Source organism: Sipha flava, unplaced genomic scaffold (genome assembly GCF_003268045.1).
Source record: "Sipha flava isolate LNK unplaced genomic scaffold, YSA_version1 275_pilon_pilon, whole genome shotgun sequence".
Classification (NCBI taxonomy): Eukaryota; Metazoa; Arthropoda; class Insecta; order Hemiptera; family Aphididae; genus Sipha; species Sipha flava.
Genome location: NW_020272940.1, coordinates 219,510 through 242,582, shown reverse-complemented (window position 1 = coordinate 242,582; position 23,073 = coordinate 219,510). Strand labels below are relative to the sequence as shown.

The 23,073-nt window shown below is 32.7% G+C and overlaps 1 protein-coding gene across 3 annotated transcripts in view; it reads left to right on the top strand.

The window, feature by feature from the left end:
- Positions 1-23,073, top strand: part of LOC112685420 (putative inorganic phosphate cotransporter) — a 130,621-nt gene that overhangs the window by 87,054 nt on the left and 20,494 nt on the right. For all 3 annotated transcript variants that reach the window (XM_025557283.1, XM_025557284.1, XM_025557282.1), the window contains 6 exons: positions 4,235-4,425; positions 6,722-6,967; positions 8,147-8,234; positions 11,815-12,041; positions 18,370-18,519; positions 18,784-18,916. In XM_025557283.1, the coding sequence (XP_025413068.1) occupies positions 4,235-4,425; positions 6,722-6,967; positions 8,147-8,234; positions 11,815-12,041; positions 18,370-18,519; positions 18,784-18,916 (1,035 nt within the window). The remainder of the gene's footprint in view (positions 1-4,234; positions 4,426-6,721; positions 6,968-8,146; positions 8,235-11,814; positions 12,042-18,369; positions 18,520-18,783; positions 18,917-23,073) is intronic.

The window sequence follows — 23,073 nt, the reverse complement described above, 5'->3', positions numbered from 1 at the left end:
ATCGCTTTTTTGGTATTAATATTATTTCACCTGTTACAGAAAAACAAAAAATTGCCTTTGACCAGGACCCCGATATGCTGTTCAATAAAATCGCGTTCGAAGTAACGCAACTTAATAGTTTATCGATCAAGGCATGCATTTTTTTGACATACACTCTATTAATTTTCTATACCTGTAATTAATACAAATATCTAACGAAGATTTGAAATGCTATATTTTACATTGCATATTTTTTGGAATTTAACTTTTATAGTTTTTATTTTAATTTTTTTATTCACGTTAAATTTGATTAATTTTATATTTTTCGAAAATTTCGTAATTTCGTAAACTGAAAATGAAAGGAAAATGTTTTGTTTCTGGAGACAAAAAAAACAAATAAACCTTCAAATCGTATTAGTATTTTCTCACTTATTCATCAATTTATAATCATTTATATAACAAATATCCATACTTTTAAATTGTTAAAAAATACACCTGTACCTTTATCTTAATAAACCATAAGTATAGTTGCGTAAGCGTAAAACCGAGGGTGCTGATCTGCTCAGTACCACGTTCTTTTTAACGTCGTAGATTACCGTTAGTTCGGAAATTAAATTGAACAGGCGACGGGTAACATGGATTCCTCCCGAAATGGTTATTATGAATTTTGAATAGTATAATTTACGTACAAGATAACGCCTTGCCGCTATCTTCGGTTGAATTGCTGCCGCGCGTTGGGAAATATCACAACGCGTTGCCAATAATCGGCGTTTTAGGAGGCGATATTTCTTAAATTGAGTTGCCCGATGGTGTTGATTCGTGGCCAGGGCCGATGGAACAAGTTTTATCGTGCTCAGTTGGCTCTTTGCGACTCTTGTAAACACCTGTTCAATACACGCATGTTGCATTATTACGACAACACTGTAATGCCTTCATCTGCATCGCAAAGATTTTTCTCGACGGATACCCTATATTATTTCTATTCCTGGTTCGACCCTTGTCCCATTTTTTTCCTTTTCGACTTGAGATCGGAATGTTTATCATTTTTTGGTTTTACACGCATGTCCATAATACGCGATCCCTGATTCGGTGCTCGATATTTTACGTGTGTATCATTTTTTACAGTGTTGGCGATTCATTTGACTTGTAGGCAAAGCGTTTCCCGGCACGGTATTCGGACGCGTTGAACAATAATTAGCTTACAATAACGCTGCATGGTTTCCCGGACGAGCGATATACTGTTCTTTGCCGGAATAGTTACATCGTTTTTCCTGTACATTACACACACGTATTTGGTATTATTTAGTTTCTGTCTGATCGAGTAATGATTTATGATAATGAGTGATATACGTACTGCGTGTGCCACGGCGTTTACATATAAGCCATTTTTTCAACTTATGATTGCCGAGTCGTTATATGTTATGTACGTACCGAAGCTTAATGTAATGTACGTACGTACATACATGCAGCACAACACCTCCTACCCACCATTGCTTTGTTCAAACCCAGTGGTTATTGAACAATCAACGTTCAATGACGCTACATACCGTTTTCCTTTTGGTTTCCGTTCGAAATTGGATTTCATGTCGTGTAGGATTTTCACATGGCGCCACAAACGTGATCATAGTATAGAGAATTGTTACAATTAAACGAAAAACTGTCGGGAGGTTTTTGCAAATCTAATACTGCGATCGTCAGGCCTCGGTTACATTAGCGTCTGGTAGTATACGTTCTGGGGACACTTAAATTGTCTATAGTAAACGAACGAGAAAAACCTTTATATTGGAAAATTAACTATACGTAATAATTAATTTAATATTCAGTTAATATTTTAACTAAATTTAATACTAATTTTTTTTTTTTTTTTTAATTAATTAAACTGTGATCTATTTTATCTGCGAACTCGTAATCATTTAGTGTTAAAAGTAGTACACCAACATTTCACGGCATATAATATGATGTGTATCTCTATACTTAAGTCTAATCTCTAGACTTTAAATACTTTAAAAACAGTTGATTATCGATTCGATATTTGATGTGTACCAGCATTTTCTGAAAAACTCTTGTGCATGATTTGAAGTTTAAATGTTTACGATGTTTGAAAAAAATCTTTACTGAAAAACTATTATCAATAAAATATATGAATTATTTCTTAAACGTATTCATGAACTAACCTAAGAGTAGTATCTGTAAAGTAAATATCTTCGCCTTTCCAAAAAAAAAAAAAAAAAAAATGACCGTGATGTGTGTGTGTATTATTTATAAGTACATATATATATTCATATTTAATTACAGATGTCTTTCTTTCGTCAATAATTCAAAAGAATGAGTTTATTAGTTACGATACATCGCTACGCGCCTAGACGTTGAGCAAATTATAGTTTAATAGTTCTACTATATAAAATATAAACACATTGAAATACCTTCAAGTATTATATTCGTTGCAGAGACTGCACAAAAGAATGCAGTAAACATGTATTATTATGTTAAATAGGTACGCAGCGATAGTGCTTGTTCATTGTTTCGGAGTCGGTGACACTTTTCAAACAAGCTGCCATAGTGTTTGCGTCTCGCTATTGGATTAAAACGAGCGCGTACTTTTTTGGTGTATCCCGGAGAGTTATAATAAAAGCTTAAAATCGGTATTTTAACCGTGTGAAATTTTTTTTTTAAAAATATGTATAAAAAAAAAACCGAGTGTTTTTACGTTTCGTACGTTTACTTGATCTTACATTCATTGGGTTTTTTCCGTTTTACTCGGTGTACCGTAATTAATGTCCGCGGCCGGGGTGAGATGAAAGGGTCGTGTACACGACTTGAATAAAACTACACGAGAGTATGACGTCCTGGACCGGGCGTACCCGTTTACGTGTAATGTAGCACCGAGTATACCACAGCGACGGAATGTGTTCAACATTTACGCGTAATTACAAGTACGACTCGAACAACGGTTATGATTGGATGTACGACGAGAAGATTTAAGTGCACGACCCGTTATTATATTACGTGTTGTATTAAATATTTCGATTATGCTTGCCGTACAAACGTCGCACGTATACGCGTGACGTGGTACACCAGAGGTTGACAAGTAATTTCAAGTCCGAAACGACTACAACTATAGTTGAACGAGTTCTATGGAAAAATATGAATAATTTTAGTACCTAAATATCATTATAAATTACGGTAATTACGATCGCTACTTAAATTTAAAAAAATAAATACAAAATTAACTATCGGGTGTAACGTGATTAACACGAGTTTGATGAGTCGAATAAAATGTTAATTTTATAATTTTACATTCATCATATTTTTATAAAAATTATGTTCATCATAAAAAAAAAAAAAAAACTATTCATATTATACTATGGACAGCGATCATGCACCATCTTAGTCCTTCGTAGACACTTTGGTGTTTTTCCTTAGTTTTTTAGAATTTTCTCGCCGCTCGCCGAGAACTATTTCGCATTATAAAAGTGTTCCGAGTGCGCGTAGCTGTGACAAATGGCGCCCGGACGAATCGACATGTACACCGCGATGTGTGCGTATAACACGATAATTTTTTTATGGTTATCGACCGCTGTAAAAAGTATTGAACGAAAGAAAAAAATATGCCCCTGGCTGCAACACGCCCGTCGTTGTGAAAGCATTAACACTCGCCTCGATCTGCTTTGGAAACTAAAGACCAATACAGTTTAGAAAAGTATTCTCGATTTTAATTCGTATTTCTTGGCACGTTTAAGACGAGATGTGTCCGGTATATGGATTTTCTCCACTCCCCCCCCCCCCCCCTTCCGACCAGTAGATTGTAAAAGTCAGTGTGGTAGGTTAAACTACCTTCTACTTTTTTTTTCTCTTATTTTTATTCTTCGGATAATTTATGTTTATTATAGTATACGACGGATTACAAATTTAAATAAATCAACGAAAACTTGTATGTATTTACAAACAATAGTTATTAATATTATTATACAAGCAAAAGCTCATTAAATATGTGCACTTCATAGTACTGAGAACAAAAAAAAAAAAAATTATGATACCGCAGGTTAGATCACAGTGATGTAAATATTAAATAATACCTGGACGATTATACGATTCCAATTAATCTAATTTCCTTCTTACGACATATCTCGAACAAGCTACTGCACTTCGCGCGGGTGCTTTTATAATATCTTGCATTATAACGTTTGTTTAGTTTGTATACATTTCTCTGTCCATGCAAAAACATTTTAACGTGGTATTTTTTACTGTTTTGCAGCATGGATTGGCTCCCGGCACATCGTAACGTTCATGTTGTTCCTCGGCATGGCCAACGCTTATATAATGAGGACCAACATGTCCGTGGCCATAGTGGCCATGGTGAACCAAACAGCTCTGGAAAGGGATCCGACCATTCCAGACGACGAATGCGACGGCTACTACACGTTGTCCACGAACACAACAACGCACGTGAGTATCTTTATAAAATTACAATAGTTTCTTAGTTTTCCGAATTTCAGAAAAAATAGTTGGTTATCGAGGAATAGGTCAGAGAAACCAAATTTAAGCATTTTCAAATAATTTATTAACAATAATTTCATTCAAATAGAAACTGTCGATTTTATTTATTTATTTATTAATTACTTCTCTTTCATTTAATTATCATCATTTTACTTATTATTTTATTATTAATTTTTTTTATAAAATATTATAGAACTATGTAGAAGAATGTAGAACTATGTAAAACTATCATAGTATATGTATTGTATATTTATTAGATACAATACGGTGAAATTAGTAAATTTGACAACGTTGCATAAAATTTCATACGCAATCGTGTTTATTTATTTTTCTTATCAACCTTTTTGATACCCATCTACAAACGTACGCAGTCGTGTGGCCAAAAAGGACAAACGTACGGAATCGTGTTCTACCCGTTGTGTCGTCTTGAGAACGTCGTGTTCGACGTATGCAATGTGGTGTGCGTTCTTATCATTTATTTTTTATTCCTTACAATTCCTAACTATCTAGTGATAAATCATCATCTGTTTGTATGCATATCAAAGGACATTTTTTTTTTCAAATAACATTTGTCGGACGTGCATTGTAGCTAATTAAAATTATCAATTTTTTTTTCTTTCGATTTTCTCAATAGTCTAGTGCTATCTACACGTAAAAAAAATCTAAAAAAAAAAAAAATTAAATGAATCTAGGAATAAATGGTATTTTTTTTTTAATATTTTTGCAAAAGGTCGTAAATTATGCTTTGTTTGACCTTCCATGTTAAATTCAGATTTTTAGAAATTCGATGATCACGATATCATCGTTTTTGAGTTTATATACTCATATTATGAAATAAAATATATATAAGACTAAAACAACAAATTATGACCACAAAAACCCTCTATTCTCAGTATTAAACCTTTGTTTTTCGTATAACGTGATTATTATTTTAATCTCAAAAATTGTTCGTGTTATAATCTTTAATTAATTACTCATTAAATTTAATTGCATATAATTATTAAAATAACGTCTTTATCCTTGTCCACGCCTCACGTATCACGGTACAAAATATATTTTCGTGAGCACGAGCCGTATTATAATAAAAGAAACATCTATTGTTTTAAGAGTATTATCAAAGTCTGTCATGAAAATGGAAATATCCAGGGTTGGTATGGTATACGCGTATAAAACATATAATATGTATGGTTTTTGAAATTCAGTCTTAAAAAATTTAAAATACTTACTTTTTCAGAAATTAAGTTTGATTTTTAGTTTTTATGCATAGTAAAATATATAAGGTAGTTATAAATTACGAGTATATATGCTGTATAAATTTTAAAAAAATATTTTTATTTACAATTGTCTTTTCTAATTCTTTCGAATAGGTACCAATTTAAATAGAAACTAATGAAATATTTCTACAGGCACAGAATATTATTATAGATTATTCATATTATAAAGTAAAATGTAAAAGTTGTCCAATTAATAATATAGAATATTTGTATGCATATAAATTAAAAGTATTATTCTTTATCCTTTGATAATTATATTCTTTATTAAATAATACATTAAAGAAAAATAAAAGAAATACTAATGTACGATAATTTAAACTAAAATATTAACATTATTAATTGAATACTTTAATTTTTCGAGTATAATCTAATAATAAAAAAGTATTTTTGATTATCAGGGGTTTAATTTTTATGTGGTATAATATGTGTTTTATCCTATACTGTATTATAAACGTGTTTCAGTCTTAGAAATATCAAATTATAAAACCATTTATTCCGTATAAATGTATAATGAATTGTTAATGTTTTTAATGTTTTCGTACGTTTTATTTTACACAATTATTTTAAATAAACCAAAAAAATCTAATGGAAATATAAATACTTGTGTATAGGCATATACCATGTACTTTTGATCATTCGTGATATTCAATTCGTTTCCCTCACGGTTTCTAATGCTTTTGCATCCGTACGTGTGAAACAGCTGATAGTGAGCCGTGCGTAAAACGCTTGTATTGACAATACACATAGTTGTTTTATAAGAAAAAAAAAAAAACCAAATATTTATTAATAAATTATAATAATAGTATAAATTCTTATTTTAAATTTCAAATGTATATATACGTATAATGTATCTCAAATTCGATGTACTTTTCGTACCGAATACTTCTAAGCGTTTAAAACATTAACTGATTGGTATTATCGTTGTCATATGCGGAATCATAATGTAATCAGTACGTTTCGCACCGTTTCAGAGCATATCCAACGAAGGATCGTTCTTGTGGAGCACGTCTCAGCAAGGCTACGTGCTCAGTTCGTTCTTCTACGGCTACGTCATCACGCAGATACCATTCGGGATACTATCGAAGAAGTACGGCGCCAAGTATTTCCTCGGCGTCGGCATGCTCATCAACTCCGTGTTCGGGTTCCTGGTGCCGTTGTCGGCCAACTTCGGCATTTTCTCCCTGATCACCATACGTTTCATCCAGGGGCTCGGAGAAGTGAGTGCTGCGCGTTATTATTAACGATCCATCACGATAAACGATTCCGGCGGACCGCGATTCGGAAACACGTAATCCGCCCGACGAAGTCCCGACCGTGTTCGAAGTTTTTATTTTAATGTTCGTTTTTCTTCCCGCCCGCACCTAAGACGGAACTCGGTGAGGTCGGAGTTGAGAGGTTTCGGAAACGTAAATGCGAACGCATCCCCTCGAGCGGGAACAGAGCAGTGGTGCCAGAGCGTAACCATCGGCCGGATGAAATATTTAACGCTCCTCGAAAAATATACGTTCTTTTACCAGACGGGAGGTGCAGAAGCTATAAATTATGGAATAACATTTAATCCAGAAGAAATGTACATTTTACATGCACGCCGTGTACATGTACTCGTATGTCGGCCGCCGCGCTTCATATGTTTGTTTTTTTATTCCGCCTGTATAATTGATGTAGGGAGGATTTAGCTAGTTGGCGCACGCCCGCAGTTCCGAACGGCTCCCGTGGGTGTTCCAAATATTGAAATGTAATAAATTTAACGAATTTTTTTTTCGTGCCTAACCTTGCCGGATGATTGAAATCATGCAACATATCTAAATATTTATTTTACCCCACCTGTCCGTGCACGGTGGCGTTTAGATTTATATCCCCATGGCTCCCGATCGAATAACAAACACTATTCAAAACTATATTCCCTCTCGTTCCGACTGTTGTAATTTTTTTTTTTTTTGTTATTACGGCCATTGTCCCAGTAATTTTTTCTACGTCCAGAACTATGCGAAATCAAATGGAAGCAGCGCTTCATTCCCTAATTCGAGTCATCCGACGTCCGAGTCAGACAATAATTTATTATTAAACGACGTACACGTGTGTGCATGTAATAAAATGGTCTAGCGTCCATTCTGTACGAGATATGTGACCCAGTTTTTTTTTTCTTTCGATTTTGACGTTTCGAAATTTGGGGTTAATAAACGTTTCTTAAATTTCTAGCAGACATTCTAGTCTGGTGTGGCGAGGCGCACATGGTGTTGATTTCGTCCGATGTAGTGGTGGAAACTTGGTAGTGGGTTAGGAAAACGGAAGATTGGCTGTCACATTAGTGCACGTCCACTATATTTATACACTTTAATTTTCCAGACCGTCTAATACACTCTAATGGCTGTTTGTTTTGTTCGTATTTTTTCCAGGGCCCCATAGTTCCTTGTACACACGCCTTGCTCGCCAAATGGATCCCTCCGAACGAGAGAAGCCGAATGGGAGCGTTCGTTTATGCAGGTTTGTCATTTATTTTTAATTCCCTCCCCCCCTCCCACAACTATATTTTATTCTAATATTTATTAGTGTACACATGACCCGATGAACGCGGACTTTTAGCAAAAGCATTCAATATTTTGTATGTACATTATTATTTCAACGTGAAACGCAGTATATAAAAAAGGTTTACGTAAACGAATTACTTTTTTATTAAGCATGTTCCTTTGAACTTGAAAGCTTTCGTAAAAATCCTGAGTAGGAAATATATCGTTTTTTGGATAAAAAATAAGTAAAAAAAATAGAACTTAAATGATATAATAAAACGATAGTGAAATGTTTAAAACGTGAGAGACAACAATAGGTACTTGTAGAAGGTCTCGTTACAAACGTTGGTACAAGTACGGTTATTGCCGGTTTTTTCTGCTCTCTTATTTTTAACTTCAATACATTATACGCAAAATAATCTCTAAAAGAGTTATACAGTCGTTGCCAGATAAATTGAGATGGCGGCGGCGGCGCTTTTCATTAAGTGTAGCCCAAACTAGTCGCTGGTAGTGTGGTGCAAAGGTCTCACAGTTAGCTACGACGCCCGCAGTCACCAGTTCGAACCCGGCTCAGTGCAAAAAATTTTCTGCAGAATTTTCTGTACTCTCTCCTGTTCTGGTTGCCCTACACTGCTAAAAACAACTAACCTAACCCGGTGTGTTTTAACCGCGCAAGCACTTTAGTTGTATCAACAATATTTGTTTATTATAAATGTATAAAAATAAATGACTCTGCTGACCAATGAAAATATTAATTATTAACAGATATGGACATTATGGAATATATTAATAGAGATGGATATTTACTCATTCGTGTCAGTATTGTGTTCGTGTTCATTTGTACTAAAAACATACGCTATAAAATAAATATTATTTTTTATAATGAGTTCAAAAATTAAAAATCGTAAAGCTAACAGTCAAGCTAGGGAAATAATTTGGAATGTTTTTAATTATTTTAAAGATAAAAATGAATACATGGCTAACTGTAGGTTGTATACGATGACTGCAGAAGCTACTGGTTATTCTACGATGTCAGTTAAGCGTATTGTGTATGAAGGTAAGAAAAACATGGATTTAACTGGAAATTCTACATTAGCTACATTTATCACTCCTGATAAAAAAAGGAATAATGTGACAAAAATAAAAGCTTTAATTGACGATTTCGATAGATGTGCTTTAAAGCGAACCATCACAGATATGTATACGGTTGATAAAATTGTACCTACTGTTAAACTTATTTTTGAAAAACAAAAACAATTTATGAATTTGGGGAGTACTAGAACATTAAACAGAATAATTTCGGAAATGGGCTTCAAATTTCATAAAACTGAAACTAATAGAAAATTGTTGATAGAAAAACATAATATACGTTTGAAAAGAATAGAGTACTTAAAAAAAATACTTGAGTTTCGTAGACAAGGTAGAAAAATAGTGTATACTGACGAAATTTATGTATTATCATCACATGTTGTTAATAAATCATGGAGTTCCGTCGATGATGACAATCAGTGAAATAAAGTTTAAGTAAAGGAAAGCGTTTAATAATTGTTCATGCTGCAGGAGAAGAAGGTTTTGTTCCTAATGATTTACTAACATGGGAAGCTCAAAGCTCTAGTGGTGATTACCACGATAATATGAATAAAGATAATTATTATAAATGGGTCACAGAAAAATTACTACAAAATTTAAGTAAAAATTCTGTTATGATATTGGATAATGCGACTTATCATTGTCATCAATCTAACCGTGCTCCAAACTCAAATAGCTTAAAAAAAAGACATGGTAAATTGGTTGACTGAAAATAATATAAGTTTTAATTCAACTATGTTTAAACCACAACTTTACGATATAATACGTAAACACAAACAAGGGTTTGTTAAATATTCTTTAGATGGTATATTAAGTAAAGAAGGCCATGATATTATTAGACTACAACCGTATCATCCGGATTTAAATCCCATTAAAATGATTTGGTCACAAGTAAAACAGTACATTGCAAAACAAAGTCATAATGGTAGCATCAAAAAAATCGCAGAACTGTGTAAACAAAAAATGGAATCTATGGGTGATTCTGAGTGGGGAGCAGTTTGTGCAAACGTGAAAAAATTAAAAGAAGAAATGTGGAAAAATGAAAGTTTTATGGACATCGAAATGGATAAATGAATAGTGACGTACGGAGAAGATACAACTGACGACAGTGATACAAGTACTGAAGATGAAGACGATGATTTAGATGTAGCACCACTACAGCCATAACAAACTATTGTTATGTATATTAAAATGATTATTTATAATATTATAATGCATATAGATGTTGTTATTATTTCATCATATTATTATTAATATTATGTATTATTATTATTATTATATTAATTATATTATTTTACAATTTCTACTTTTTGTTCTTAAATAAAAGATTATTATTGGAATATTTGATTTTAAATTAATATCGTAAAATATTTTTTTGTATCAATAGTTGGTTAATTGATGTATTTTCGGTAATAATATTGAAATACAGAGAACCACTGGTTTTCCGTTATCGCGTCGCCGCCGCCGCCTCAATTTATCTGGCAACGACTGTACTTATTAGAGTGACACGTTGAATTATCCTGCTGAGTCAACTTGGTTAGTTGAACCTACAAAATTGTAAATCGTGACTATTTAATCCCACATGTCCGTATACTCAAGCCTAGTCAACGGCCGGTTCTTCATATATTTATACAATAACAGTGCAGCTCTTTAAATCGCGTCTCTTATGTATTTGTATTTAATTTTTTTGTTTCTTCATCGCATACATATGTCCTCGTATAAAGAACAGTTATTACTCCTGGTTTAATTAATATATTATTACGTTCTTCTCCGGCGATGTTAGTATATGTATGTATGTTACAGTTCAAATTTAATCAGTTAATGAAATAATTAGATAATTTATAAAATAATTAAAACGTATAGATAATGTATATAGTTTATACTTTAACTAGTTATTTTATACATTCCCGGCATCACTTCGTTAATGTGTCAAATGTATATATTCATGCACGTACAATATCGTTATTTTACTACCCATCATAGCAATAAATTAGAAAATATTGCCGTCCTTTTTCAGTCAGTGACTGCACAAACTTACATGAAACGTTTATCGTGTAGATAAAATTATTGTTTTACGTGTATTATTGTTAATAAAATTGGTAAGGTGTAAAGTTTAGTAATAGTCTTACAGTCACACGCGTTTAGCGTTGGTTTGTCTGTCTCTACAATAGCCTCGCATATACAAATAAATAATTAATTAAATTTAAAATTAATGAAATGTTATAATATATTTTAAACTTTAATGTATTTATACATATATCAAACCAAAATTGTATAGAATAACTATATATCCCATGAAATAACTAGTTAAAGCATAATTGTCACGTACGATTTGGTACTTTAACTAATATTCGTAGGTAATTCATGAACCACCTAGTTATTTCGTAAAATAAAGGAATTCAATACTGTAACATATACATATGCATATATGATCATTGGTATTTGTTTTTTGTTTTTTTTTCTCGCAGGTGCGCAATTCGGAACGGTCATTTCCATGCCGCTGAGCGGCGTGCTCTCGGAGTACGGGTTCGCCGGCGGTTGGCCGTCCATATTCTACGTGTTCGGCGCCATCGGCACCCTGTGGTCCGTCGCATTCCTGTGGCTGGTGCACGAGGACCCTGAATCCCATCCAACCATACCGCACGACGAGAGGAAGTACATCATCAGTTCCGTCTGGGGAGCTGCCGGTGTATCGGTGAGTGAATTTTGCGTGCACACGCAGATCATTTTCTGACGGCCAGTACGAACCAAAATGGGTGATAGGAATAATCAATAGGGCAGTAGACTTTATGAATATGGGCACCTTACAAAAATATACTTTTCCTTATAGAATGATCGGATTTCTATTGAGTATTTGAAATTCGTGTGATTTATCAACCCAACCTAGTACCTAATAAGTAATAATTATATGGGTTTACAATCTTCGCTACTTCGTTGATTGATTAATCTATGCAATTTAAATTCAAATAGTGGTAAAAGATCCGTATTTTTTTAAATATTTTACCGCGCGATGGTCAAAATTCTAAAACATCAATATATAATTAATTTGTGGAAGGTTAAGTACTATAATCCAATTAAATTTCTTAAAACAAAATTTTCAGTGTGTTTGGGCAGTAGGTAAAAATCCTTAGAATAAGCCTTGATGCACACCACTGTCCATGCGCGAACAACATAACACACGATATCGAGACCGATACGCGAATAATGGGCTCTCCGACGACGAACGAACGCGGTCGTAACCACTATCCTTTTTCCTGACCGCCATAAGCGCAATTAGAGTAAACAATTTAGGGAGGGGGATTCAGCCCCTCCCATATATTTTTCAATCACTGTCTCTCAGAAACTTTTTTCCACCCTTCATCTTCATCTTCTATAAAAAATAAAAAAAAAGGCAAGTAAAACTCAGAAATAAAAAAAATGTCATTTTTTCAGTAGTACCTAATCACATATATTTTTTTTTATTTATCAATATAATAATTTAAAGTTCTGCATGGTTTTTGGGGGCGGGTTGAATGTTTTTGAGGGGGCTTAGCCCCTCCGGCCACCCTAACTTCGTCTATGTTACCGCACACCTGTACGCCGTCTCCCGCCGAGTTACTTAACTAGTATTGTTTTGTCCGAATACAGCATTAATGTTGGATACGTTTTGCATTAAAACAAAAACAAATCAACCGAAACAAGATTTTTTTGTTTTAAAATTTTTAAACGCGCAAAAATATCGTAAAAAAAAAACGAATATATAGTATTTCCATAACCCTGATGTACATTGTATTTGACATCTAATATATAACCCTTTAACTCTTCTACGTTCACGTATAATAAGCCCATGGCACACTTGTTTAATATCGCACGCGCTATCCAAATCCGAATGAAATGTTGGGAGCATTTAACTTGAAATTGTCCTGAAAAATGTAATTTAATACAAACATTTCTCGAGTTTTTAATAATTATTCTACAACACTTTACTCGTTCGGATACATTTCACTAATTATTCAGCGAATCGTGTGTAAACGTTTTTCGGTCAACTAATACAAATGTTTAAATACACGTAACGGCTTGACCAAAAATAAACAAATAAATAAAAAAACCCTCAAACGAACTGCTACAGAAAACGTTATAAAGGCTCCGTTATTGTTGGAAGTTTATTTACGACGTGTTAAAATACATTCACAATGTTTTTTATCACCCTGGTACCGGCTATCGTTTTAATGGACGGTTATTTCCAAGTATCCTCGTGAAAAATGAAGAAGATCCCGATAAACTGAAAACGGAATGATGTACGCGCGTAAATATACGTACGCGCCGGTTAAGCCTATGCATAAATATTTTCGTCGGGCGGTGAGAATAAGAAAATATAAATTCTCGGACGATATCAATGTGGTGGTGTGGATTTTCGTTCGTTTAGACGCTTCCGTCGGAGCTACGGAGAAGTTGCTATAGTTTGTAGGTATTGTAAAACGTCTGACGAAGATTTGCAAATTTTTTCGATATCTTCTGCGTAAGTATATGCATATGGTTTGTTTTTCGATCATTACTGTTTGACTGTAAAGCCCAAGTTAGATTATTATTTCTAAATAAATACAATAGTGTTTAAAACGTATTTTTTATTTTTGAGTATTTGAAAATTGATTTCAAACGGTGGTATATTTTCTGGAAATGTTGTATGTGTTACTAACTTCTTATAGTTTTCACCAACTTCATGCTTTTATAATAAAATAAAATAAAACAATCCAAATTATATTAAATAATGGATAGTTTTTTTTTTCTGTAAAGACAAATGTATTAAAATCTTCAAGACTAAAAACTAAGTAATAAGTAATTTTTCAAGTTTTTTTTACCAAAATATTTATACTTATTTAAACTAATAAAATGTAATATTCGTAATTTAATTACTGCACGGGTAAATATCTATTTTAGTAAATCTTCATACAATGAGTAGTAATCTCCTCGTGTGTGTCAAAATGTTGTTTACCCGCGATTGCGCTGCGTGTCCCTTTTTTTATATATTTGTCCCTCTCACGAAGTTATTCGATCATCACGAATTAATTCCTATGAACCACAAGGCATATTGCTCTTTCAGTGCACTCAATCGACCTCGTCTTCAGATTCTTTCGATGTGTATTCGCATATTATTAACCCAATTCTTCTGTTGATTTTTTGATGATAGCGGCTTTCTCCGAGAAATATGTTATAATATTTATACCTCCATGTATTAACAAGGCAGTTTATCTTACGTTTGGCATTAATTTTTTCAGTTGATTTTTACATTTTGTCTATACGCTGAATTTTTATTGCATTTTAAATACTCAAAAGAAAATGAATGTTCCCTTAAACAACATTTAAGTACGATTTTTATCGTATTGATTTTTCAAGTTTTACTTTCTTCTCGTTTTAATGGGACCATTGATTTTTATCGCTTAGTGTTTTAAGACTATTTTCTTTTTATATATTTTTTTAAATGTGAAACTGGTATTTTACTAGTCTCATGATAGCTTTTAAAATAAATTGTTGAGTGTAATTATTGTGCTCAGTCATTTTCAAGATATCTTATCACTTCGTCTCCAATGATCAAAACTTTGAATGCTTTATACATAATGAACCAATAGCAGTATTCGATTTTTTTCAGAAACTTTTGAAAAAAGTAATTTTATATATTTATATTGTAGAATTAAGACGTACATTGCACAGTAAACAATTTAAAAAATGATTATAAAAAATTATGATCTTAATTTATTGTCTGATTATAAATGATCAAAAACGCGTAATCGGCCAAGAAAAATAAGTGCATTAACCGTAGACAACCATCACCCTGTAGGTTATGCAAGTGTGGGGGATTTTGCGTTTCAACGTTGCGGTAAAAAACGATTCGTGTGAACAACAAATATCATTATTATATTTACGGATTCCAGTTGTCGTTGGTTACGTCGCAATTATTATGGAACAGTGACAAAACATCACTTAAAATGTGTGATTTTCACATAACAATTATACCGTGTCAACAAGGCATGAAGAAAAGTCTGTAGATCAATGATTTTAAAATTGTATTAGACCGAGACCTAAGTGATCTAGGCCTTATGGGCTATGTGGGCACATCTGAATGAAATCAAATTCACGTACATATTATTATCAGCTAAATTCTTACACGTGTATAAATTATAAAATACACAATATTTTTTGAACCAAACCTGAAAATTTGCATTCAGGTCTTACTATATTATTTTTTTCAGCATTTTAAAGACTAACTTCAAAGTTTTATAATCGCTGCTGCTGATCCTCGCAGATCAACTTTCGTGTGCAATTGAAGCATTACAACTATGTATACATATTTTATTTATTAGTTATATAAAAACACTAAAACTTCCAACGTGTATAATCGAGCGACACAAACAAATCTTTTGAGAGGGCTTTCTATCATCAAAAAAAACAATAATTTGAGAGCTGTTTAATAGTAATAATAATGTGCGTTTGTTTTCCGGTCAATATCGCGTTTACAGCCGCAACATCGAGATTCATTAATTTCTCGTGTTTACATTACGATAAATTTTTGTATGATTTATTTGTCACTCTCGTCCTGTGTATATGTACACATTTGTGAGTCTTAACGTCATCATTTTGATTGATAAATAATTGTATGACACTCGAAAAAGTATACCTGATGCGGTGCGCTCCGAGGGATGAATTGAAGTATACCTCGAGTTTTCTCTATCTCCGCTCCCGTTTTTAAAAGACTGAACGTTACGCACATTTTAAACAAATAATAAACACTACCGCGTACGCAATGGCAGTAGAAAATAAATTACTTTTAATATCACGTTTAAGCATGAAATTTCCTTTTCGAGTGTTTCTCTTCAGTGGCGTGGGAACTCTCACCCACCTATATAACGGTGAACTCGCACTGTGTATACATTATAAAAAGCACTATAACAGGGATGACGATGAGAAAAAACACCTCTGATCATTATTTATTTACGCCCCAGGAGATCGGTTTGTACTTAAGGTTGGCTGCATTGGCCTTGGTAACAGATCGTTTATGTTTTTTCTCTGGTTCCGATCTCTCTCTCTTCGACCGTGTGTGGTTTGTTCATTTATTGTTTTGCATCTCTCTATTGTAATTTAATTTTTCGAATTAAACTCCTACCGTGTTCCGTGAATGCAAATCTCGTGACCGTGACTGCAAACCGAGGATTCCGTACATGAATAATATATCTGTTATAGTTTTTTTTTTTTCCACCGATCCACCGCCGTTTACCGCACAGGTTCCACGGATTATTCAATTCGTGTTAAATTTATTTTTTCTCATTATTATACGCTTCTCGACGTGACGTATCTAAAGTCGTTTTTAACTCCGCCATTTTTAGAATTGCAAAATATTAATTCAAGGAATGCAGTGTAGTCACACTTAAAAACAAACATTATTGTTCGTAACACTACACCAATAATAGAATAACTAGCTTTCGGCTCCTTATTCTCTGGTAACCCTCTGATTGATGTTTCGTCAAATATATATATCTATCGTATTGATTATCTTTACACAACACAATCATATCGATTTTTTTATGTATATTTTTAAATTTTTTTTTAATACTTCCGAGAAACGCGTTTGCCTGTTAATTTGCAAAACTGACGATAACTATACTCGTATATGCATGGGCTATAACAATTCAAGACGGAAAAACATCCTTGATATCACTTACACATTATCTGTGATTATTATATTTTTCACGAAACCTCGCGAGTATATTCAGTATATGATATGCCATTTTCTATTCCACATTCGTCAACATTAAAATCATCCTTGGACATCAGTTAAATCCGTTGTAACATTCCAATTGCGTTGCTTTAAATTATAATATGTAATTTATAAACGATTCAACGTAATAGTGTTTCAATAGTTAATACTTAGTTATTATATATACTGTATATGACATCAAAGGAAAATGTTGTGCTACTTGTTTTATTAAAACTCAATACAAATAACTTTTAATAAAGTAAAACAACATTAATTGAAAAAGTTATTATAGACTTTATTAAGGAGGATTATAATCTATTTCGTCTTTAACGTATTTATTATCTGGCCACGTTTCTTTGAATCTTTATGACTAAAGTTGTATTTGCATTTATCACTTGTATTTTTTTATTTTTTTTTCTTATTATTACACTGCCTTTGTCTTAAATTGAATGGTTAAGAATTAAAATATTTCTAAAACTTTATACTTTTGACGAACAGTTCTTTATTAAAAATTAATTATGTAGGTACTGCTTAATAAATTAACTATCGAGAAACTAATCTGAAAGGAGACTAAAAGTAATAATACGTACTTTTTTTGAAAATATATTTCGATTTAATTTCCACATAATATTTGATTAGGTATATAATGAAAATCATTAATAAAAAACATGATGGTTGCATATTTTTATTAATTTTATAATAACATAATATTATTATTTATTGCACTGTACATACTACAAACTAAAAAGTGTAGATACATACACAGAAAAATTGAATTTTTACTACATATAATATACGACAGTAATATAATAAAAAACAAAATTAGTAAATGGTTAACGCTCGTAAATAAGTAAATAAATATTTTATGTTTAGAAATAAATAAATAAATGATTAGCCTGGAGTTATTATTGTGTTTAAGCATTTGTTTGTTTATTCAACTATTTATTTATTTATAAAAAATATTTATTTGTGTACAATATACCTTTGTTTTTTGAAAGTTTGATATTTTTATTTATTTTTATATTTTTTTGTTTAATTTAAAAATGAGACCCTATTCTTGCGAACAAAATATCGTCTATACATATTTGATATTTGGAGTATATATTTTTATTATATTTTTGTATCTCTTACGGAATAACGGAATATATATATATGGCGAGGGTTGGTTTTCATTATTATTTTCTTTTTCGACCGTTCGAGGCACTAGTTTAGAATATAACGTATCAGAGTTATTCCGTTGTTCTCGGTAACAGGAGAAACGCAATCTCGTTTTAACTCGTTTTTTTTTTTCCAGTCTCCCCCCGTGCCGTGGAGAAGCATATTAAAATCGGCTCCGTTCTGGGCCATATTGGTCGCTCACATGGGTCAAAATTACGGGTACGAGACGCTCATGACCGAACTCCCGACTTTCATGAAACAAGTGTTGCACTTCAATATAAAAGCTGTAAGTACACACATTTACTACTATAAACTATAGTTTCGCCTCGATGAAAGTCTAAGGCCCGGTGTTCTTGTAAGAAATCGAACGAAAATAAATATACGGCATACTCGTGCACTAGCGTGTACGAAACCTCCACCTGGGTGTGCGAGATTTAAAAAAAAAATTTTCCTCGCTCTTCGGGGTGGGCGTGATTTTTGCGATTCGTACAACGTGAGCGCCGACCAAATCAAATGATATTCATCCCTTGCCGTTTGCGTTGTTTCACAGAACGGAACGTACTCGTCACTGCCGTACCTCGCCATGTGGGTGTTCTCGATGGTGGCTAGCCACATAGCCGATATGATGATCTCCTCGGAGAGGTTTACGCACACCACCACGCGCAAAATCGTCAACACCATCGGTAAGTACCAGGCGCGTTTTATTTGTTTTTAAGTTTTTGATGCAAGACCTCTTTAACCGTTTGCGCATCGACCGGCGTTTTCGATTGTTCGCTTGGCCCCGCAAGCGTAAAAGAATCATGTTCTGCGTTCAATACCGTAGTTAGTTGGATCGCGAACGTAGGCAGCGCCGAAAATGTTGATCGATCAACGATGATCTACCAGTACAGTGTTTGTAAATGATCACAGCATTGGTTTTCGTATAAATCGTACGACGATTTCGCTGCTCGCAAACGTGTACGATAGTTTACCGTATACACGTTTTTTTAAAGTGCATTTATTTTAACGGACGTACAATGTGGAGCGACGTGTTGAACTTTTCTCCCCAGGACAAATAGTTTAAAATATTTATTCGTTCAAAACGCAGTTTCATTTTTACAAATTTTTGTGTCTACAAACATACGCGTTCATTCTTTCGTCGGCCCCGAGTTCGTACTCGTTTGTCCAGTTGGGTCGTATCAGGTGAAGGACAAAAATATTGTTTCTAGCAATAGTAGAAATAGTCTCGTGCAACGTTTCTATTTTCCGTTTAAATCGAGGAGTACGTACATGTGCAATATACTAGTGTGTATAATATCGCGAATCAACTGCTTCGAAAAGGGATATTCGGGGATATATCATCATTAAGGTGATCGTATACAAATTGTATATAAATATACACTGAAGTATAATAGCTATTATATGCATATATATCTATTATATTAAATTATTTAACCAAACGAGCTTTAGCCTCGGATTGACGTTGAATGACCTTCAACAAGGTTTCGCACTGAAAGTTTGAGGTATATGTATATGTATTATATCAATCGCATTATGGGGGTCTCTCAGAACGGTTTGTCATCAATGTCGCTACATAAATGTCGGTGAAAATTATTACTTATTATGGTAATTACGTGGTACTTAATATGAGAAAATGCAAAACGGTCGCGAAGTCGTTACACAAGACATATGTACACGAACAATACGCACGTCAAGTTCATATACATTATGACGTTTCTGCGCGGAAACATTTCCGCGTGCAATTAGTAATATTTATGATTTTTACTTGTTTATTAATCATGCACGTGATCTTGCTGCCGCGGGAAAACGTCAAATGTTGTCCTCTTGTCGCGCTTCATTTATTTATTTATACACGACATAGGAAATTTACCTCGTACTTTTCCCCACCCACCGACTAGTTTAATTATACATATAATAAGAATGTTTATGACCGAATGCGAGATTCTTAAATATTGATAAACGTAAATATTTCATAATGAATTTTTCGGCTGGTGGACGTGACGGCTCTGGGGCTGGTTCTATGCTTTAGAAGAACACACACACACTATATTATACGAGGACCAACCGGTCGGTTGCCGTGTAACGTGTTAAATATTCATATTCGACGCACGCGAAGGAATCAAATTACATTTTTTATCAGAGTATGTCTCTCGTTTTCTCATGCAAGTATAATGCTCCGTAACGACGTTTGTTGTGTACATTTTCGTCCCGCAGACACATACACGGATCGCACGTAAAAATGGACGAAAGACATTTATATTTCAAGACGTTATCACATTATTACCGTCGTCTCATATGCGAACTTGTGAATATTGTATTCCGTGCTCATCATGCCGTCCCGAGTTTTGCGGAAACAATTTGTTACGCTCCCGAGGTGTATGCAACAAAATTAACGCGTCCGACACGTTGTTGTATTATTAAAACTTTCGTTATTTTTCGTGCAATGCGACTCCGCTATCCATCGCTTTCGATCTTAGTGGCAGTGGTGGTTTTCCGAGGTGTGCGAGAGTATGGAAGGCAGTGCCTCCCGTGAGGACAAGGGGTGGTTAAGTAGTTAATATAAATAGATGATTGTAATTATAATTGGTTCAATGATTTTAATTTAGAAATCGTTTCTTGTATAAAAAAATAATGCATTGACACGATTACGAGAGCGAAACCAATGAATGTAAAAAATTCATGGCTGCGATTTATGTCGGTAATAAACGATAATTATAAATAAATCATAGGGTATTATATCGAAGATAAGATTATAAAAGTGTACACAAATACGGATTTATCTTTTTATCCGTGGCCCGTGACAGGGGCGTAAGTCAAGTAAGTCTAAATGACTTATATAACTTATAACTTATAACTTCTAGGGGGGGAGGGGGGTGACTCAAATTTTTTCTTTAGTTCAGGCTCAAAATTTACAAGTAACATTTTTGGTAGTATTTATATCAGGTGAATCGTTAATGTTTGTGGTTTTTTTTTTTTTTAATTTAATGCCGGGATCCACTTAGAATGGTCTTTTGTGTAGTTTTTTCTTAACACCTATCTGTGTTTTGAAAATTTCGCTTGTGTTTTATTTAATTTTTCACTAAATATGGACTGGATCTTCAATCAAAATAATATATATTATTTATCGTTATGGGACATATAAACGTTATAAGCAATTGAGAGTTTAACGCTATAAATAATTTAAACGTTTGAAAAATTTAGCGTTTTGCGTTATTTGAATTAGTGTAAAATTTGAAACGTTTTCAAATGTAGTAATACTATAAAATAAATCATATTTTTTTTTTCTTAATAAAATACCCATTACTTATATAAAAATTGTCTTGGTCTAAAAATTCTCGGGGAGGGTTAGCCTCCATTGCCCCCATCGATTGCCCCCATCGCCCCCCTCAAATACGCCACTGGCCCGTGACAGTCATAGACTTGCAATACAATAATGCGTTCGGCACTTGGTATAACTCTGATATGTTGATGTGTACACAAGTTCCCCCGTATAGACATTTGGTATACACAATACCGGTATAAAAATTGGCATCAACGTTTAAAACTTCGTACACAATAGTGTAGTTAAAAATCAGGTAAAATCGTGCGGAATCGTGTAACTTAAAAAGGTATCGCCGAAAACGAACGTACGCAATTGTATTTTACCCGATTAAAAATAAAATAAATAATAATACAATAATGATGGACATTCGACTTCTTAATCTAGTACCGAATGGACAATGAGTAAAACACGCAATTTTTTCGAATAATTCAACTCATTTGCTTTTGGTATCTGGTACCATTATTTCTATTATTAAAATCATTCGATTATTTAAAATAATCCAATCATTGGATTATTCCATTCGATTATTTCCATCACTAATAAACACCATAGATAATAAAGTAATAGATAGGCCGTATGGCATCATCAGAAGGGAATTTTTTGAGAAATATTTAATGTTTTGTAGAGTCAGTTCTTAATAGTTAAATTATTTATTTACCACGAACAATAAATACAAATAAAAGTACCTAATTCAAGTACAACATGAAATACATAATGTAAAATTTTATTTATTATAAATATTGATAGATTGATATTTTTATAATTAGCTGTCGTTTCTAAATGTAAAGATGTTCATGTTAAATCTCCCAGGAGTGCTTTGGATAACATAAAAAATACTTATTCTGTTACGAAGAAAATTAAAGTAGAATTATAAGTATTGCATGATTATGTAAATTAACATAACTTATCGTACGTTTATGATGTTATTGTGGTTTTTGAAATAGATCGTTTAAAAGAGGTAATGCCTGAAGTATACAAGTTACTTTCTTTTATTTTAACCATTCCATCAATTATTAGTGTTTTAGTGGAAAAAAGTTTTTCGTCTCTTAGGCACATAAAAACATTTTATGAAGACATTATTAATATACATGTTATTAAAATCTATTGAATTAATAAATAACATATCATCTTTTTTTTACCTACTTATAACTCATTTATATAGGTTTAAGTGTATCCTACTTAACGATATAAACTAAATTTATTACTAGAAAAATACTGGCCAATTCGTATTCTAAAAACCTTTTAGTATTGTATTATTATTATTTTTATTATGTATTTAAATTCGTTTTTATTATTTGTTATGATAAAGTTTAACTTATATTAACTTCTTAAATTTGAATATAATTATTAGAATGTCATAATAGTTAGTCCAGAAATAAAAAATTCTTATTTTTTATTACTTATTTCCTAATTTCTATAAATGTATTTGCTTTAATTTGTTTTTATTAATACTTTTTTACTTACTTACTTACTTTTTATACTTTAAGTACTTTTATTTTAGTTTATTTAATCTATAAA